The sequence below is a fragment of the Terrapene carolina genome, unplaced genomic scaffold (assembly GCF_002925995.2).
Source record: "Terrapene carolina triunguis isolate 2854851 unplaced genomic scaffold, T_m_triunguis-2.0 Scaffold88, whole genome shotgun sequence".
Classification (NCBI taxonomy): domain Eukaryota; kingdom Metazoa; phylum Chordata; order Testudines; family Emydidae; genus Terrapene; species Terrapene triunguis.
Genome location: NW_020664439.1, coordinates 40835181 through 40851637, shown reverse-complemented (window position 1 = coordinate 40851637; position 16457 = coordinate 40835181). Strand labels below are relative to the sequence as shown.

Below are 16457 nucleotides of genomic sequence, written 5' to 3'. Positions count from 1 at the left end.
GAGTGTGGATGGAAAAGCCAGGGGTTGGTGGTGGGGGTAGAGCCTAGAGCAGCCTGGGGGTTCTCTGGGTGAGTGAGGGAGCCTGGTGGTGGCTAGCGTTAGGTGGGAGAGTTACGGCAAAGTCCCTCGTCCTGCCCCTCCTCCACATTAGCCCCCCTCTCCATTCAGCTAGCCATGTTCAGCTCCTATCCCACCCAGTTTAGCCTCTGACCCCATCCTATCCATCCTTTCAACCCCTGCCCATTGTCACTAGACCCTGTTCCCCCTGAGCCCCATCCCAGCCCTCAACCCTACCCTGTCACTCTCCACTGGCCTCACACCTACCCTGGTGGCAAGGCACTGAGGCGGCCAGTGCATCCTCTTGCTCCTCAGCCTGCCCTCACCACAGCTCAGAGTGCCATGCAGGCTGCAAGCGAGCAGCAGGAGTCTGGGCCAGGGGCCGCCTGGCTGCTCTTGTAACCACAGCCCAAAGCAGCTCCCATTGGCAGGGAGGAGTAATTGCAGGGAAATATGGTACAAGTGACAATATGCGTCACTTCCCAGGGTTGAGAGGCACCTCACTGCTGCCTGCCCTTAGCACGAGGAAGCCTTGTCTGTGCCTGCTATCAGTCAGTTCCTCAGCTCCACCCGCCACTGGCAACACAAGCACTCTCCTATAAGAATCTCAGACCCCACTGTTACTCTGCAGTTTGGCACACCCCAACCCTCGAGCCCTCCAAGCATCCACCTGGTCCACACGACACTTGCAGTATTCACAGATTCACTGTTTCCAGATTCACTGCTTCCAAAGAAACACAGCTCACCAGTTCCGCCTCAGGTCACTGTTCCACTTAACACACTGCACTTATAGTTAGTTTCACTATAAATGTATTTGTTTATTTAACAAAACAGAGATTCAAGTAGTAGCAAGTAGAAGTATTGGAAACAAATGGTAACATATAAAAAAATTATAACATGCATTCTTACTTAAACTTAATTAAGCAGATACTCTAGCAGACATTAGAATATTGCTTACCCAAAATTCTTGCTATGCTTTACAGCCAGGTTGGCTGTGACACTCTTTTAATGAGACAAGCAAGTGTCAGTTGCCTCCTAAGTGAAGGATCCTGTGTGTTTTCTTGTACCCCAAGATATACCAGATGTATGTCTTTATTCATAAACAGATCACCTCCTACTGTTTGTTTCATCCTGTAGATTTCCTTTCTTGTAGACTTCACAGTCTCTTATTTAGCCTTGGCTAACTTTGCAAATAGGCATACATTGTGAGACATACAATACACAAACGGGCAGACAGGGAGATAGGTAAAAGGAATTTTTCTGAAGTACATCACCTCCTGGTGACCTGTCAACTCCAAGACCTTAAGAACCTATATTAGTATAGAGACACAACTCTTAAATATTACCTGCATACACATTTTGCAATGATTACGATGACAAGTGGGCTACTGGTTCTCGGTAGAGACTTGACATACCACCCTTTGGTGAACTATTATGCATATATCTAACCCAAGGGATCCCTGTACAAGCCTATGCACCCCATGCCCTCTGCCAGGTGGCACCAAGTTGTCCCTGGGTCAGAGAGAGTCAAGCTGAAGTTAAGGGTGAAGAAAGTGATCAGAGGGGAAAATATAGGAAGTCAGGAAATGAGAGAATCTAGACTCAAGGAGCACTATTGCTCCTTGACAAGTGACAGAAAACCAGTAAATTCAATAAAAGCACTTGGTAGCTATATAAAATATTACCGTACACTTGCAGATGGGAATGATGGCACAAACCATAGCAGTTCTCCAAGCCCCACAAGCCAGAGTCCTGCTGGACATTATGGCAGTTAGTATAGCAAGATTGGCGAGAGTATCTGAATGGGGTGAATGATAGCGAGTCGCAAAATGGAAATCAGTGGATTCCATCTGTGCACTATGAAACTGCATATGTTGTATACTGAATGGGGGCATATACAGTTGCCAGTACATAATGGGACAAAGAAAGGCAAAAGCGCCACATCAGGAACCTAGACTCTCTTTACAAAGGACTAATTTCTCATCTCAGATCAGAGCTAAAGATAAGTGAGTTATAGAGTACATTAGAGGGGCTGATGTCTGCCTCCAGACAGATATTTGTACCACCCACTACCTTCCCAAAAATATGAATACCCACACCCTCAGTCATGATTATGACAGTGGAATAACAAAAGCAAGCAGGTTTTGGAGAAAAGAATTCCTTGTGGGGGAAAAACACAAGTTTTTCTAGTCTAGTGTCTGATAGCATAAGTCAGATAAATGTGCATGAAATTCATTTCAATTTAGAAGGAATATTTTATGTTATTGTGGAGCCTCCTCAGATGTGAAGTCAATAAGGAAGTAGCATACTAGACAAGTTTGTAGACATCTTTCAATTGAGACTATGTTTCAATTAAATGAGATTTTGGAAAGCAAAATGTAGCTGTCAGGGCACTGAATTTGTGGCACCCACTAGTTGAGTTGGGATTCATAAGTCAATTAATGATTACACACTGCTCTATAAATGTAGTTTTTGCATTACTGGCAAATATATAATACTGTAGCGTATTATACTGTCCCCTATTATCCTATAATACTACAGTATACTAAGAGTGTGTTGTCTAGTTGTTAAAGCATAGGAATGGAATTCAGAAGATCTGGGTTATACTTCCTGTTCTGCCACATAAATTATTGCATGACCTTGGTCAACTCACTCAATTTCTCTTTTCCTCACTTTTCTCGTATATATATTGTAGGGGCAATACTTCTCTAGCTCTACCTCAGTGGTGTTATGAGGCTTAGTTCATTAATGTTTTAAAGTATTCTGAGAGCCTCGATGGAAGGTGCCTGTGAACCATAAATCATCATTAATACTAAACTATGGATATGAATGTTTCAGAACACTGGTGTAACTTTGAAGTCAGTGGAATTAGATCAGGCATGAATTTGGCCCAACACATGTGGCAGCAATGGAATGCAAATTATATAAACAAGATGTGAGAGAGGGGGCCTTACCAAATTGCATGGCATACTTCTCAGTGTAGTCAGAAGTCTACTCCTATACCAGCTTATCAAGGGCAAAAGAGTCAGCATGTGGGATTCCTTATAGTTGAAGAGTCTGATATGTCATGAAATACCTTCCCCACTGCTAAATAATTGCTGTGTTGCTGATATGTTGTATTACTGGGCCATATGTAGTCTGTGTTTATTAAGCTGCAAGAATTAGTAGACACATCATGGTTGTGTTAGCTAGACTGTTTTGAGCCCAGATCTTTCAGTTGAGGGTTGATCCAGTGAGCAATCTTTATTATAAGGAGCTCCCACAAGATTTTAACCCTTAAGGAAATCAGTGTATGTGTCACAGAGGGAAAGAGCAAAAAGATGAGGGACCTATTTGTTTTTCCAACTAAACAAAAATGCCCAAAACTCAGGAGAGAGGCAACACAACTTGGCAAGCAGTTAGATCAAGTGCATTTGCTGGAAATATACTAATTGCAGAGGACAGTGGTAGGAGAGATAATCCTCAGTTTTCCTTCATTTTGGTAGCAGAATTTTAACAAGGGGCTTCTGAGCTGCCCCTCCATCACATCACTAATATCATCCTAGTGAATGACAGTTGCCTTGTTGTAAGAATAACAAAGAAATGGCTTGGAATGTGGGAATCAGCCAACTGGCGGGGGGGGGGAACAATATGTCTCAACTCTTAATCATCCCCAAACCACACCTGAACCTTTTGAGAGACTCGGATCCATTCGGATTAGAATCCTCTCTTTTCTCCCCATTCTGATTCTCAACATTGCCATAGCTGCTTCCCCAAATTTCCACTGCCATCCTTCCTTCCCAACTCCTCAGCATTAAGCTCCTCTCCTATCAACCTATGCCCCTCCCAACTGGCAATTTTAACTGTCTCCATTCCCATGACTCTCAATATCCCCATCCTTAACCCCCAACTTCCATATTTCCCTTAAAGGTAAAGTTCCAGAGAATGTAATAACATTTTTAAACCATCCTATATAATTTAATGGTGTATTATAATCCTATTCTATAGGATGGTTAAAAAAATTACAGAAATATTAGCATTTACTATTAAATCCTATAGATTTTTTAGAAACCTATAGTTTCATTCCTATCAAATTCTATAGGACTTTTCTGAGAACCCTAGCATATCACAAATACACCTTGGAAGATCCCATTGACCTGGGAGCTCTGACAATCTTCTGGTTGGGCTTTTTGTTTCCTAGGGCACAGATCTTCAGCATTGCAAAAGCCCTGCAGAAAAGCTCTTGGTGATCCTACAATGGGATCCATAAATGCAAGAGGGAAGAAAGGATAGAGGCCTACTTGATGATCATGACGGATGATTTCTGGGGGCTGTTAAATCGTTAAAAAGAAGAAGGAGAGCCTTAAAATATTCACAGCATCCAAGCTGGTTTCCCCCCACTAGAAATGACTAGGAGTATATTATACCTGGTAAACTTAAAATCACATAAGTGGAACGTGCAGTTATGTAGAGACATGTCTGACACACCAACAGTATTTGCTAGAAATGTAGCTCTAGAAAATATGTGTACAGACAGATCCAGCAGTAATGAAGATCAAAGATCAGCATCTGGAATAAATGCAGTTTCCAGATCAAGTGCAGACATTCACCTAAATTAGGAAATTACTTGTATATGTGTTCAAAAAAGAAGAATGTGGCATTAGACTTTGATCCCTAAATTCCATTGAGTGAATAATTTGGAAAACATTGATGAAAACCATATGATTACTTCTCTTGTAAGGTGCACTTGTAATTTGACTATACAAATATCAGGATTCTAGTGCATGGGAATCTGTTATTGCCAAATCTTCAAACCAGCATCTAAATTTCCCCATGCACCCATTGGCACACACAAATTGGGCACTTATCTCACTAACCTCTTTCATTATGTACGTCTACTTTGAGTGCACAAACGTAGGATCCTGAGCATATGAGTGGGTGCACACGCCAAACATACATGCTCACATGTGGGGGCCACTTTGAAAATTCGACTCTTCACAGAAATGGACATGCTCCCCCATATCTCATCAGCTCCAACCTATCACTTTGTGAAGTACTGTGTCTTGCAAATTGCTGAGCACTTTAGGGGTGTAGAATCAAGCCTTATAAGAACGGTGAAGCTGAGTGGTTCTGCTACTCTTAATAATTTGAGATTCTGTTGTCCGGGTAAGTGCTGACGCACATCAGAGGGTTTTTTATACATTATCTAATAGTCACTAACTTTCAGGGCGGCTGTTGACAGAGGTCATACAAGAATGAGAAAATGCCTTTTAGCCAATTCTGAACCATCCAAACATCCTGGGCTTGAAAGGTCATCTCATGTTAAAAATATGGTGGGGTTCATGTGCCACTTAATAAAAACTTTTGAAAAAGGAAGAATAGAAGAGGGAGAGAGCAAGGGGGGTGAAAGCAAGGGTGAAAACGGGGAAGAAAGAGACTGAGATAAAAGGAACAGAGGAAAAAACATTCTTAAAGATAAAATAAAGTCAAACCATACCATCAAAAGGGCACCCAGTTGTGTCTGCAGAGGCCCTGATGCCGCAAAGAGAACAGCAGAGAGTCAACTGCAGCACAGGGACAATAATTGGATTCTTTTATCCCTAATTTGTGCAGTACCACAGGTTTGCCTTTAGCTGGCAGAAAATCTGAATTGAATCTTCCTTAAAAAACACCAAACTCATGCAATGAAAATTACAGGAGCAAAGAGTTCAAACTGCAGAGTAGATTTATAATCCCTACACAGCCAAAAACCAATTCAAAAGGTTCATAAACTCCACAGAGTTCGCGCTATGTCATTCATATGTTCTTGCATTCCACAGAAGTGTCTCACATAACAGGTTACATTGAAGGGGCTAATGCGTATTTTCTAATATAAATTGTGTTAAAGTTCTGCATGTGTGAGTTATTAGTGGAAAAAGGATGCCTCCCATGCACCTCAATGAATCAACATTGACTGGTCATTCTCACCCAGATGATATAAAGGTGAAATTCATGCCACCAGGTATTCATTAATTAGGCCTATAATCAATAGCATGTAACAATTGCTATAGAAGAGCCATCTTGGTACTTTACCAAGACAGATGGCTTATGAAATTTGAGCATAATTTTAAGACGTTCAGAAAGAGCCGTTAAAAGTCTATGTTTAGCCCCAACGCTGCCTGTACCTTAGAAAAAGGTGACAATCACTGGAGTCTCTCTTCTCCCACAAGCAGAAACTAGCCACATTCTGTTGTAAGGATGAATTTAATTTCTTTAGATTTTGCATCTCAACAAAGTTCTTTGACCCTTGTGTTTTTCTGTTGCCAGCTGGTGAATGAGCAACAAGAAAGCAGACCCCTCTTGAGTCCCTCCATTGATGACTTTCTCTGTGAAACCAAACCAGAAGCCATTGCCAGACCAGTAACATCAAATACAGCTGGTAACTAATTTTCTTTATCATCACTCATTAAAGGAAGATAATTAATTTTAATTTTAGCTTATTTATTGTACTTTTTGCCAGATAACATATTAGTTTCTTTTTTTTTTTTAAATCAAACAAGGTTCATTATTAATTATTTTTACAAAACTGAGTTGTAGTAAATTACAAATGGATTAATCTGGGAGTAGCAAAACCTTGTTGGTCACGCTTTAGTTTTGTAAAATCAAAACTTAAAACTGGGGTTGTTAGGATCCAGGTCTCAAATTATACCAAAGCTTCTGAATTAGGGGTTGAGATACACAGCTCTGATTTTAGTCCACTGGGAAAGTGATGTTGGTTTGGTAACTCCTCAGCCTGGCTTTTCTTTTGCAAAAACTTAACCATGGGTGGGTTGCATCTAGCTCTTGTTTTATCGAAACTTCCTAAGTCTGGAGTTAATGGTTTTTGATAAAGGCTTAAGTAATGGTTCATGGCTTTGTCTAGATATTATCTTACTTCTATAAAGTTCATCTAGTCTACAATGCAGTCTTCACCACTGGGCTTGTGTAATGAATATGGCCATTCCAGTTGTGAAGTAAGATTCTTCCCAAGTACAGAGTGCCTTTGTAATCCCATTGGTGAGTGTATGTTACAGATCCCCCTCTGTGTCTGATCAATGGAAGATGTGAGTCTGTTACTGTCCTAGTTCAAGCTGTAGCAGTTCATGCCTAGATGGTGGCCATCACATCCCCACAAAAATCTCTCCACCAATTATGCTAGGCTGGAGTGAATTTCAGTTAATGACAAAAATATATATATGTTCATCTAAATTGTGACAAAACTCCTGATGAACAGTATTCTGTCTAATACCAGTGCTACTACTGCCAAGTTTGTTTCGAAGGCTCATTATCATTGAAACCTCTTCTTGTATAGTTTTTTCTTACACTGACCTAAATTATAGAACAGGGTTTTACTTCCCTACTTTATTGGACATAATGGAGCATTAGGTGTTTCTGTAAATGAAAAAAGTTCCTTTATGAAAAACATGAGCCAAATATTACTCCATTTCTGCTTGTCAAAACCACACTGGTCTTCCTGCCACGTACAGACTTGCTTTACTGAAAACTTGGGGAGAAAAAAAAGAGATACTAAAATGTTATCCCCTTCCCACTGGGAAAAGAAGAGAAAACCTGCAGCTGAGCTCAGGAGCTTTGCTATTGAAAGAATGTAATAAATTTCTGATTTGCCTTGTGTTTCAATAAGATAGAGCAAGTAATAAAAATGATCTGGTCATCCTGAAAGCACTCAAAATTACGGAAAGTATACTGTCTTGCAGGATTGGTTTTTAAGATTTTAGTGTTGCTGTTCCGTGGTATGTTCAGAGGTAATATGCCACTTGCAATGTAGAAAGGTTAATCAAAGTAAATTAATCAATCAGTTGAGGGACAATGTAGTCAACGCAACTGTTATATTTTATAAATATTTCATAAAACAGCTTGCCTTGTTACAAGCCATTGGAATGGCCAAGTGGAGAATTCTAATTTGTGTTCATACATCTTGCTTTGGATTCCACTTATTAATGAATTTTTCACATTGAGAAAGAGTTTCAGACAGATGGCACTTGCCAGTTGCCATGTGAAACATGCACATAATTTGTGTGCACAATACTGCATCTGTATGTCCAAAATCAGGTACCTGATATATTTGTGTTTGCAGTTATCTAATTTTCAAAGGCAATGAGGGCAATTGTGCCTACAGATTAGGCACACAACTGTACATATATTTATATGCTAACTGGGCTGACAATTTGCTTCAGTATGTTTTAACAGCTTCAGAGCTGTGAGGGAAAAAAATGCTCACCATAAGCAGGACTGGCAGCGATATTACACTAATGCACCATAAGAGTAGGCCACTGCAGGACTACACCTCCTCTTTCATCATGTCAGATTCCCTCAACCAATCACCAGCAATGAATGTTTGGCTTCTTCCAAGATATTGCTTGTTTTCATTACCTCACCCCTTCCTTACTTGGTACTTCCCTACTCAGTTATGATAGCAAACACACCATACCCCAAATACTTTTAGAATTCCAAAGTCAAAACCGAATTCACTGAGTCAAGACTTAGAAGATGAAAAAGCAACAACTTAAGACTTCACCCTGGGCTTTGGAAAACTGAATTGTAAAGGTTGCTGAAATAACGCTGAGTCTGAAACTAAGCCATCAAAAGCAAGGACATTCAGAATTAAGGCAGGATTATGATTTAAAATTCTAGCACTGAAAAGACACCACCAGGTTGGGCCCTACTGTGCTAGGTAATGTACAAACATCATAAATTACAAAGAATTTTTCTTAATTCACTGGTTAAGACTACATATCATGGGTATCCCCCCAAAAAGCTACGCTGCAACATGTGCTGTTGGGCGATATGAACCCTTCCAAGCCCAGTAAGCTGGGCAGGAGATCCGCATATTATGAAGGGGATTCAGCTGAGGGATCTCTGAAGTCTTTGTAATGCCTTTGAAAATATTGACGATGATCATACATAATTCATGTTGACTTCCCAGCCTACCCACACTTCTGCTTCTTACACATGCTCAAGAAAACATTAGCCAAATCTAAGCTCATGCTTGTACAAATGTCACTACTAAAAAAACAAATGCAGTTAAGAAGAAGGCAGAAACCCCACCCAAGGTTTCAACATAGTAACGTTTGTAGTGCGTTGTATGAATAGGAGGTGCCGTGTTGCCATGTATGACGCAGTAGAAAACCATGGTGGTGAATGCTACAGTAGTGACTATAAATTAATGAATATTTTGAGACAAATGGGAAACTGATCTAATATGAGCTGCCTTCCACGAATGTGTCAAAGCCAACAGACAAGGAATGCCTGAAAATTTACAGACAACTAACAGGTGTAACAAAAGAACCTTGGTCAGCAGCAGTAAAGTATACACCAGAAGCAACTCTGACCTGTAGGAACTATAAGTGTCTTCAATTATCAACCCATGCTTTCATGCACCTGGTGAACTTCTGGGAAGCTGTTTGTTTATTCCTTTCCTCCTTTAACCTTGGAATTCGTTATGTGCAATTAGAGGATTAAAAGTGATACCTTGAATGCAGTCAGTTTAGCATATGGACTTTTGGAAATCTGAAATATATCTGCTTATATCATCCTTGTACATCGAAGAGAAGTAAAGGGTGCTTAATATGTAATAAGTAGTCAACAATTAAAATAATTATAATTGCAGATAACATCTTTTGAGACCTTTTTGAAAATATTGGACTGCTTTCATATGATATGTTGTTTTTTTAGTGATTTATGGTGCTGTCCCTTCCCATTATTCTACTGCAAACAGAGGATTTATTGTTGTATTTCTTTTTGCACTGATGTCAGTTGTTAGGTGTATTTTATCTGCATGGAATTGTTAAATTGATAAAAACAGTTTTTTTAAAAAAGTTAAATTGCAGGAAAATACATAAAAATTAGCAGCTTCAAGATTTCAGTGAAATGAAAGATTAAAATTCATATAAACTCAAACTGTTAGAATCCCTAATTCCTTTATTAGAGCTGAGGATAATTATTTTCAGTTCTAATTAATGTGTAACCCAAGCAGTATGCAGCTTTCAATAGAAAATGAAACGCTGAATTAAATGAAACTGAATAATAGTTTTTCTTTTAGCACAGACAAATATGTTACAGGAATGACTGTAGGTACTGCAGGTAGTTAAAGGGGCAGCATTCATTAAAAAAAAAAGTAAAGTAATTATAGGTGCTATGCCTGCCCCAAAATACCCCTGCCAGTTTTTGTTGCTTTACAATCACATTTATCTATTTCTGAAAAAAAAATTCTCTCTCCTCTTATGTGGAAGATTCACATAAACAAAAGGGGAAATTAAGCGACTCCAAAGGAAAACAGTGCAACTGAATATAAAGAGAGTGCTGTCAAATACACCAACTAAAAAAACTGGAAAAGAGAGAAAAATATGTTTTTTAATGTCTGTTAAAATAATCTTATATGTTACTTGTATCAATGAGTAGGTAAAAAAAATTTCAGACAACTGTGATTTTTATATTGGCAATGGCCCTTTCATAAGAATATCATTAACAGTTTAGCTTGGTGTGTGTTTCTTGCAGTGTCCAAAAAACTAATTATGGTATTTAACACATTTTAGACTGATATTTTCAGAGGTGCCTAAAGGATTTCTATGCCAATCTCTTGTTAAAGTTTAGTGGGAACTGAGCATCCAAATCTCATAGATTGTTTTGAAATATCCTCCCTAAAACACTGTAAATATGGAGGGCCAAATCCTCCTTGCCTTACCCATATGAACAGTCCCAGAGACCTCATTAGGATGAGCTGCATGAGTAAGGCAAGCATGGATTGTCTCAGAGTTATTTTTCACTGGGAGAATTGTGAAGGGAATGTTTTCAAAGCGATTGGCTAGAGTCAGTGTGAATCATTCCGCTAACTCCTCACATGCGTCTTTGAAAACCTACCTCTGAACACAAAATGATTGCAAGCTGTCAGGTAAAGCTGATTTAGTCTATAATCATCTCCCTAATAGAGCACAACACAGTAGTAATCTCATAAATAGCTGGTACTCAGATAGGTTTTAATTGCTTTCAGTACTTTAAACTGGTGAGACTGGTCCTAATCCTCTCTCAGAACCAAATTGCATAATACTGGGACAACCAGATCATGTGGGAAACTCTGGGCTAAGACTTTCAAAAATTACTAGTGATTTCTGCTGCCAACTTGAAACAACTTAAAAGGGCCTTTCTGAAAATCAGGCCCTTTTAAAGGTGACTCAAGACCAGCACCTAAAAAAACAAGGCACCCAAAAATCACTAGTCACTTTTCAAAATCTTGGTCATAGTCCTTACCCAGTAACTATGTAACATCTACTGTGTCAAATACAAATGAGTTTAATTTAACTCAATTTTGCCTTAGTCAATTAAAACAAATTTAAAAGAAAAATCTAATCAAATAAATTAAAACTGAGCTCAATACTGAGTTCTAACATTTTGCATCTCTGATAGTATTATCAACCGGTCTGGATCTCTTGGATCTGAGTGAACCTGTCTTACAAACCCAAAGCAAGACAAAGAAGTCAGAGAATGCATTAAGAGGTGAAAACTTAAAGGCTTCAACCCACAGAAAGAAGACAGACAACTCAGACCTTATAAATGTGGATGCTGAGCAGAAGGTCCAGATTGGGAGAGCGCCAGAGAAGTCATCATTAGATTTAGGTAAGAGCTGGTTATTTCATCAGTGCCACTCAGCCATGCTTAACTTTACCAATTGCTCCTTGCGGCTATCACAGAATAGCACCCTGGGCCATCTTCTCATCGCCATGCACCTTCTGTAGACAGTTACACCACTGCATAGTGCAAGTAAATTGTGATTTAGTAGCATTTTATACCCACTTTACTCTCGATGTGCGCTGGTGTAAATGACTACACGGGGTGCAGGGCAATGGAGAAGCTGGCCCGTACAATGGAATGTCTTGGTAAGAATCATAGAAGGTAAAGTGTTTTTATAGTGGAGGGGAGCTGTTAAATGCAAATAAAATCAACCATTCTTTTTCCAAGGTGCCACTCAGGGTATGTCTACACTGCAATTAGACACCTGCAGCTGACCCATGCCAGATGACTCAGGCTCGTGGGGCTCAGGATAAGGGGATGTTTAACTGAGGTGTAGACATTCAGGCTAAGGCTGCAGCCTCCAAACTCACAGGTTCTAGAGCCCAGTCCACAACCCAAGCCCAAATGTCTACACCGCAATTAAAAAGCCGCTGAGCCTGAGCCCCACAAGCCCAAGTCAGCTGGCACAGGCCAGCCGCAGGTTTTTAATTGCAGTTTAGACATACCCTCGGTGTCAATTGTGAGGTCACTTTTATGATGTGGACACTTATCTATTAGGAGCTGGGCTCTGGCCACAAACTCATTTTGCAATGTTGATCAGACAGCCATTAGGATAATACATTTCCAAGCTGGGCTGGTTTGAAAGTAATTTATCATCTCTGGCATACTCTCTCTCACTAAACATTTCATATTCGCTTTTAATCAACAAGAGGGTAGCTACCAGAGAGAGGCTTACAAATGCCAAGTTTTAATTAAATATAAACCAATAACTTATAAATGGTGAGCAATGCTTCTTGTGAGATAAGCTCTCAGAACGTAAGTAAAATCATTGGGGGGGCAACTTTCTCAAAACTCTTTCCAGATTGTCTCTGGGTGGAATCTTCAAAAGCACCTGAATGAGTTAGGTGCCTAACTCCTATTGATAGGTGCCTAGTTAACACTGACTAACTCACTTAGATATTTTTGAAAATCCCACCCTCTTGTTTTCTGGTAATGAATTGCCAAGACTGAATGCAGTATTCTAGGTGTGGTCTCTCAGGATTATATACAGAGAGACTAGTGTGTGCGGCGGAAAAGACGTTACACTAAAGAGGAAAGGGATCCAGGTGAAGGACTGGAGCAATACATGTTAAATACTGGTAAAGGATAGGAAGAGGGCAGTGTCTTTAAAAATATTATCTTATATTACCCAGCACAGAAGAAGTATTTAAGCCACTCCTAGTAATGGGTCAATGTATGTGCAAAAGAGTAACCATAAGTGTGCATCCTGGATCACTGAACTCTCTCGAGAAAGGTTTTGAAAATCGATGAATAGAAGTTAGAAAAAAAATCCTAATTAAAAAACAACCAGGTCATCACCTGGGGGTATTATTAGAAGTTAGAGCAAGACACAGCTCTCAAACCAGCCAGACCCATTTTAGACCTTCCTTTAAAATCAGCAAATATTACAAATGCCTACTGTACTTGTAACACACTGCTTTGCCTTAGGGTGACCAGATGTCCCGATTTTATAGGGACAGTCCCGATTTTTTCTTATATAGGCTCCTATTACCCCTCACCCCCTGTCCAGATTTTTCACATTTGCTGTCTGGTCACCCTACTTTGCCTAAACACATCAGTCCCAGAAAAGCAGTGGCAAGTGAGAGTTCCATTCTTGGCCCAAGCACAGTATTCATATAGATTATCAAAATCTCATCACTGGATAACATTTGGCAGGATAATGATTTTTTTTAAAGTTAAATTCAGGTCATTTCCTTCCAAACTGTCCCAAACCTGAATCATTTCCAACCACAAGAGAAAAATTGACAAGCGGAATGTTATCTGTCTGAAGATAACAGCGTTTCTTTCCATCAGGGTAGATCTTTAAAAGACCCTGATGTTCAAGAGGCTTTCAGCCTCCAATCTTATATTTTATTGTTTTTTTATTTATTACCCCTGTAATTTGTCTAGGTTAGTTCAAGTTGTTATCTGGATGTCTGAGGACCTTAATAAACTTGAAAATCATTTCAGACATGTGACTAAATGATTTAATTGCCTCCATAACCATTTGTACCCATAAATTGCAGGTGCTAAAAGGGAGGCTGGATTTTCAAAATCTGGCCCACAATCTACAGGTTAAAAATAACCAAAACAGCCAAGAAGCTGCCACAATCCCTCCAATGTATATAATTTACATTGAAATAACTAAGGCTAAGATTTAGTCTAAGATTTACTAAGATTTTAGTAAAAGTCATGGACAGGTCTCAGACAATAAATAAAAATTCAGCGTCCGTGACCTGTCCATGAGTTTTACCAAAAATACCCATGACTAAATCTCTACTTCTGGGGCCCCACTGCTCCGGGGGGGCCCTGCTCCAGTGCTGGGGGTTGACTGCCCCCCAACCGCTGCTCCCAGGGACTGCTCTCCAGATGGTGTCCAGCCGCCCTGGGACTGCTGCTGCTCGGGCGGTCCCCAGGGCACCCCCAGGACTGCAGCTTGGGCGCCCCCCCTGGAGTCAGCCACACCGGCCGCTGTTCCCACAGTCCCTGGAGCCAGCTGCCCAGGGCCGCCAGAGCAGCACCAGCTGGTGTGGCTGGCCCTGGAGACTGCAAGAGCAGCTGGCCCCAGGTCGCTCCAGCGGCGGCCAGTGCAGCTAGCCGAGGGGCACCCGAGCAGCTGGCCCTGGGACCAGCAGCTTGGGCGGCCCTAAACTGAGCCACACCAGCCACTGCGGAAGTCACAGAGGTCGCGGAAAGTCACGGAATCCGTGACTTCCGCAACCTCCATGAAAGAATCACCGCCTTAGCAATAACTGAGTTCAAGCACAGTCCCACTTATTTCCCGAAGGATCTTAAAATTTTAGTGACTATGAAAATCAAGATTTAGGTAACTTATTGCTGGTTCTCGAATATGTCAATTTTTCCAGGGAATTTCAACTGCCCTAAAGGATTGGGCCCTGTCTAAAACATATGCTTTCCAATCATCATAGGATTTTAGTGATTTAGAGGCTCAGTTTCCTCACCACCATTACATGGAGCTGTAGACATAATGTTTTCTGAATTAGGTTCCGTAAAAGATTCATTTTTTTCCAGTAAATATTCAGACACAGCTCGAGAAATGGGATGAAGTGAAGTTTCATGGAGAGAGGAACGGCAAGGGTCATTCAGCTACAGAACGAAAATCTTCATCATCTAGAGCTCCATCAAAAGAGCTTTTATGGTAAAACATGCACCCACACCAATTTTACACCACCGTTTACATCACTGCCAACTTTGCTCGGAGATTTCCACTTGAGTTTCACTCACTCACACAAGGGCTGAATTTGGCCCAGTGTGTTTCATTTCTGCATTATCACTTGTAGAACTTAGAAAGGAAGAAAATTAGGCTACTGGGCAAGGGGAGACAGGCATGGTCTGAATAAGGGACTGGGAGCCTGGTGCTCTGGAGTGCTGATCCTTACTCACACTTTGACTCCCTCAGTGGCTTTCTGTGCCTCTGTTTACCATGCTATAAAATAGAGAGAACACTGCTGTGCGCCTGATTCTCCACTTCATTATACTAGGTCCATGACAATGTAACTCCATTGGCTTAACCTGTATAATGGCAAATCATACCCCAGATCTCTTCTATGAGGACAGGTTGTGTTGATCATTGTTTGCATGGGGCTGAAATGTGTAACGGACAGAACCAAGAAGGAAGAAGAGTCCGTGCACTATCAGTATCCACCAATTAAAAACTACTCAGCTAACAGAATTAACCCAATTAGTCATGATGTATTTATTAAACTGTTAGATATAGTTTCTTGGTGTACAATAATGAATATGTAAATGCGTTATTTATAGGTCTACAGAGAACAGATCGCAGTCTGAGCTGACTAGTGTCAAAAGTGCCTTGGAGTCCAATTCAGCATCAGATTTAGAATTAGTACCTGCAACACAGGTAAGTGATTTTATTAGGTCCAACTACACAAATAAGCCAAGCAGGTATTGTTTCATTGTGTTACTCTTCACTATCAAGAGAACTGTAAATGGGGTGTTTTCAATGTCATCAGTTAACTCAATGAGAATTATGCTGCTAAATCTTCAATACTGCATTACATTACAAAAGCAGATTATGTGTATTTGAAATACATTAGCATCTCAGTGTTCATTACTTCAGTGAATGAGCATGGTAGCCTGGGGCTAATGCTTCTTAATTTATAAATCTCCTCAGAAGTATATTCCAGTAGAAGTGGAGTATTGATGCATGACTATCATCCAAGCTGTGACTCTCACCTTCTGAATAATGATAATGGTGCTGATAAATAAGAAAAATAATTAGATAAATAATTACTATTGAAACTCCAATAAAAATGCACCATTCCCTATGGATTGGGGAATTTCATAGTTACAAAATAACCATCATCATCTTATAACATTCTGCTCAGGAGCAGCAAATAGAGTGCAATAATTAAAAGTGATTTGGGGAGAATCAACAGATTTCAAGAATCAATCATTTACGTTAAAAGCATAAACCAAAATAAGTAATGAGTGGTGGGGTAGGTTTCTAACTTAACTTTTCCTTGTTTCTGATCATGCTCTTATGAAATATAGCAGCAAATTCAGAATTCTCTCTCTTTTGGATTGAAACAGCCCCAGTTTTTTGCTTTTAACTATGTTGCAAAGGCCTATCTATTTGA

The 16457-nt window shown here is 40.1% G+C and overlaps 1 protein-coding gene across 1 annotated transcript in view; it reads left to right on the top strand.

Annotated features, from left to right (window-relative positions):
- PEX5L (peroxisomal biogenesis factor 5 like) overlaps nucleotides 1–16457 on the top strand; it is a 129437-nt gene that overhangs the window by 74844 nt on the left and 38136 nt on the right. Inside the window, exons 3-6 of the mRNA XM_026649979.1 lie at nucleotides 6343–6454; nucleotides 11476–11685; nucleotides 14872–14998; nucleotides 15622–15718. Coding sequence (XP_026505764.1) covers nucleotides 6343–6454; nucleotides 11476–11685; nucleotides 14872–14998; nucleotides 15622–15718 — 546 coding nt within the window. The remainder of the gene's footprint in view (nucleotides 1–6342; nucleotides 6455–11475; nucleotides 11686–14871; nucleotides 14999–15621; nucleotides 15719–16457) is intronic.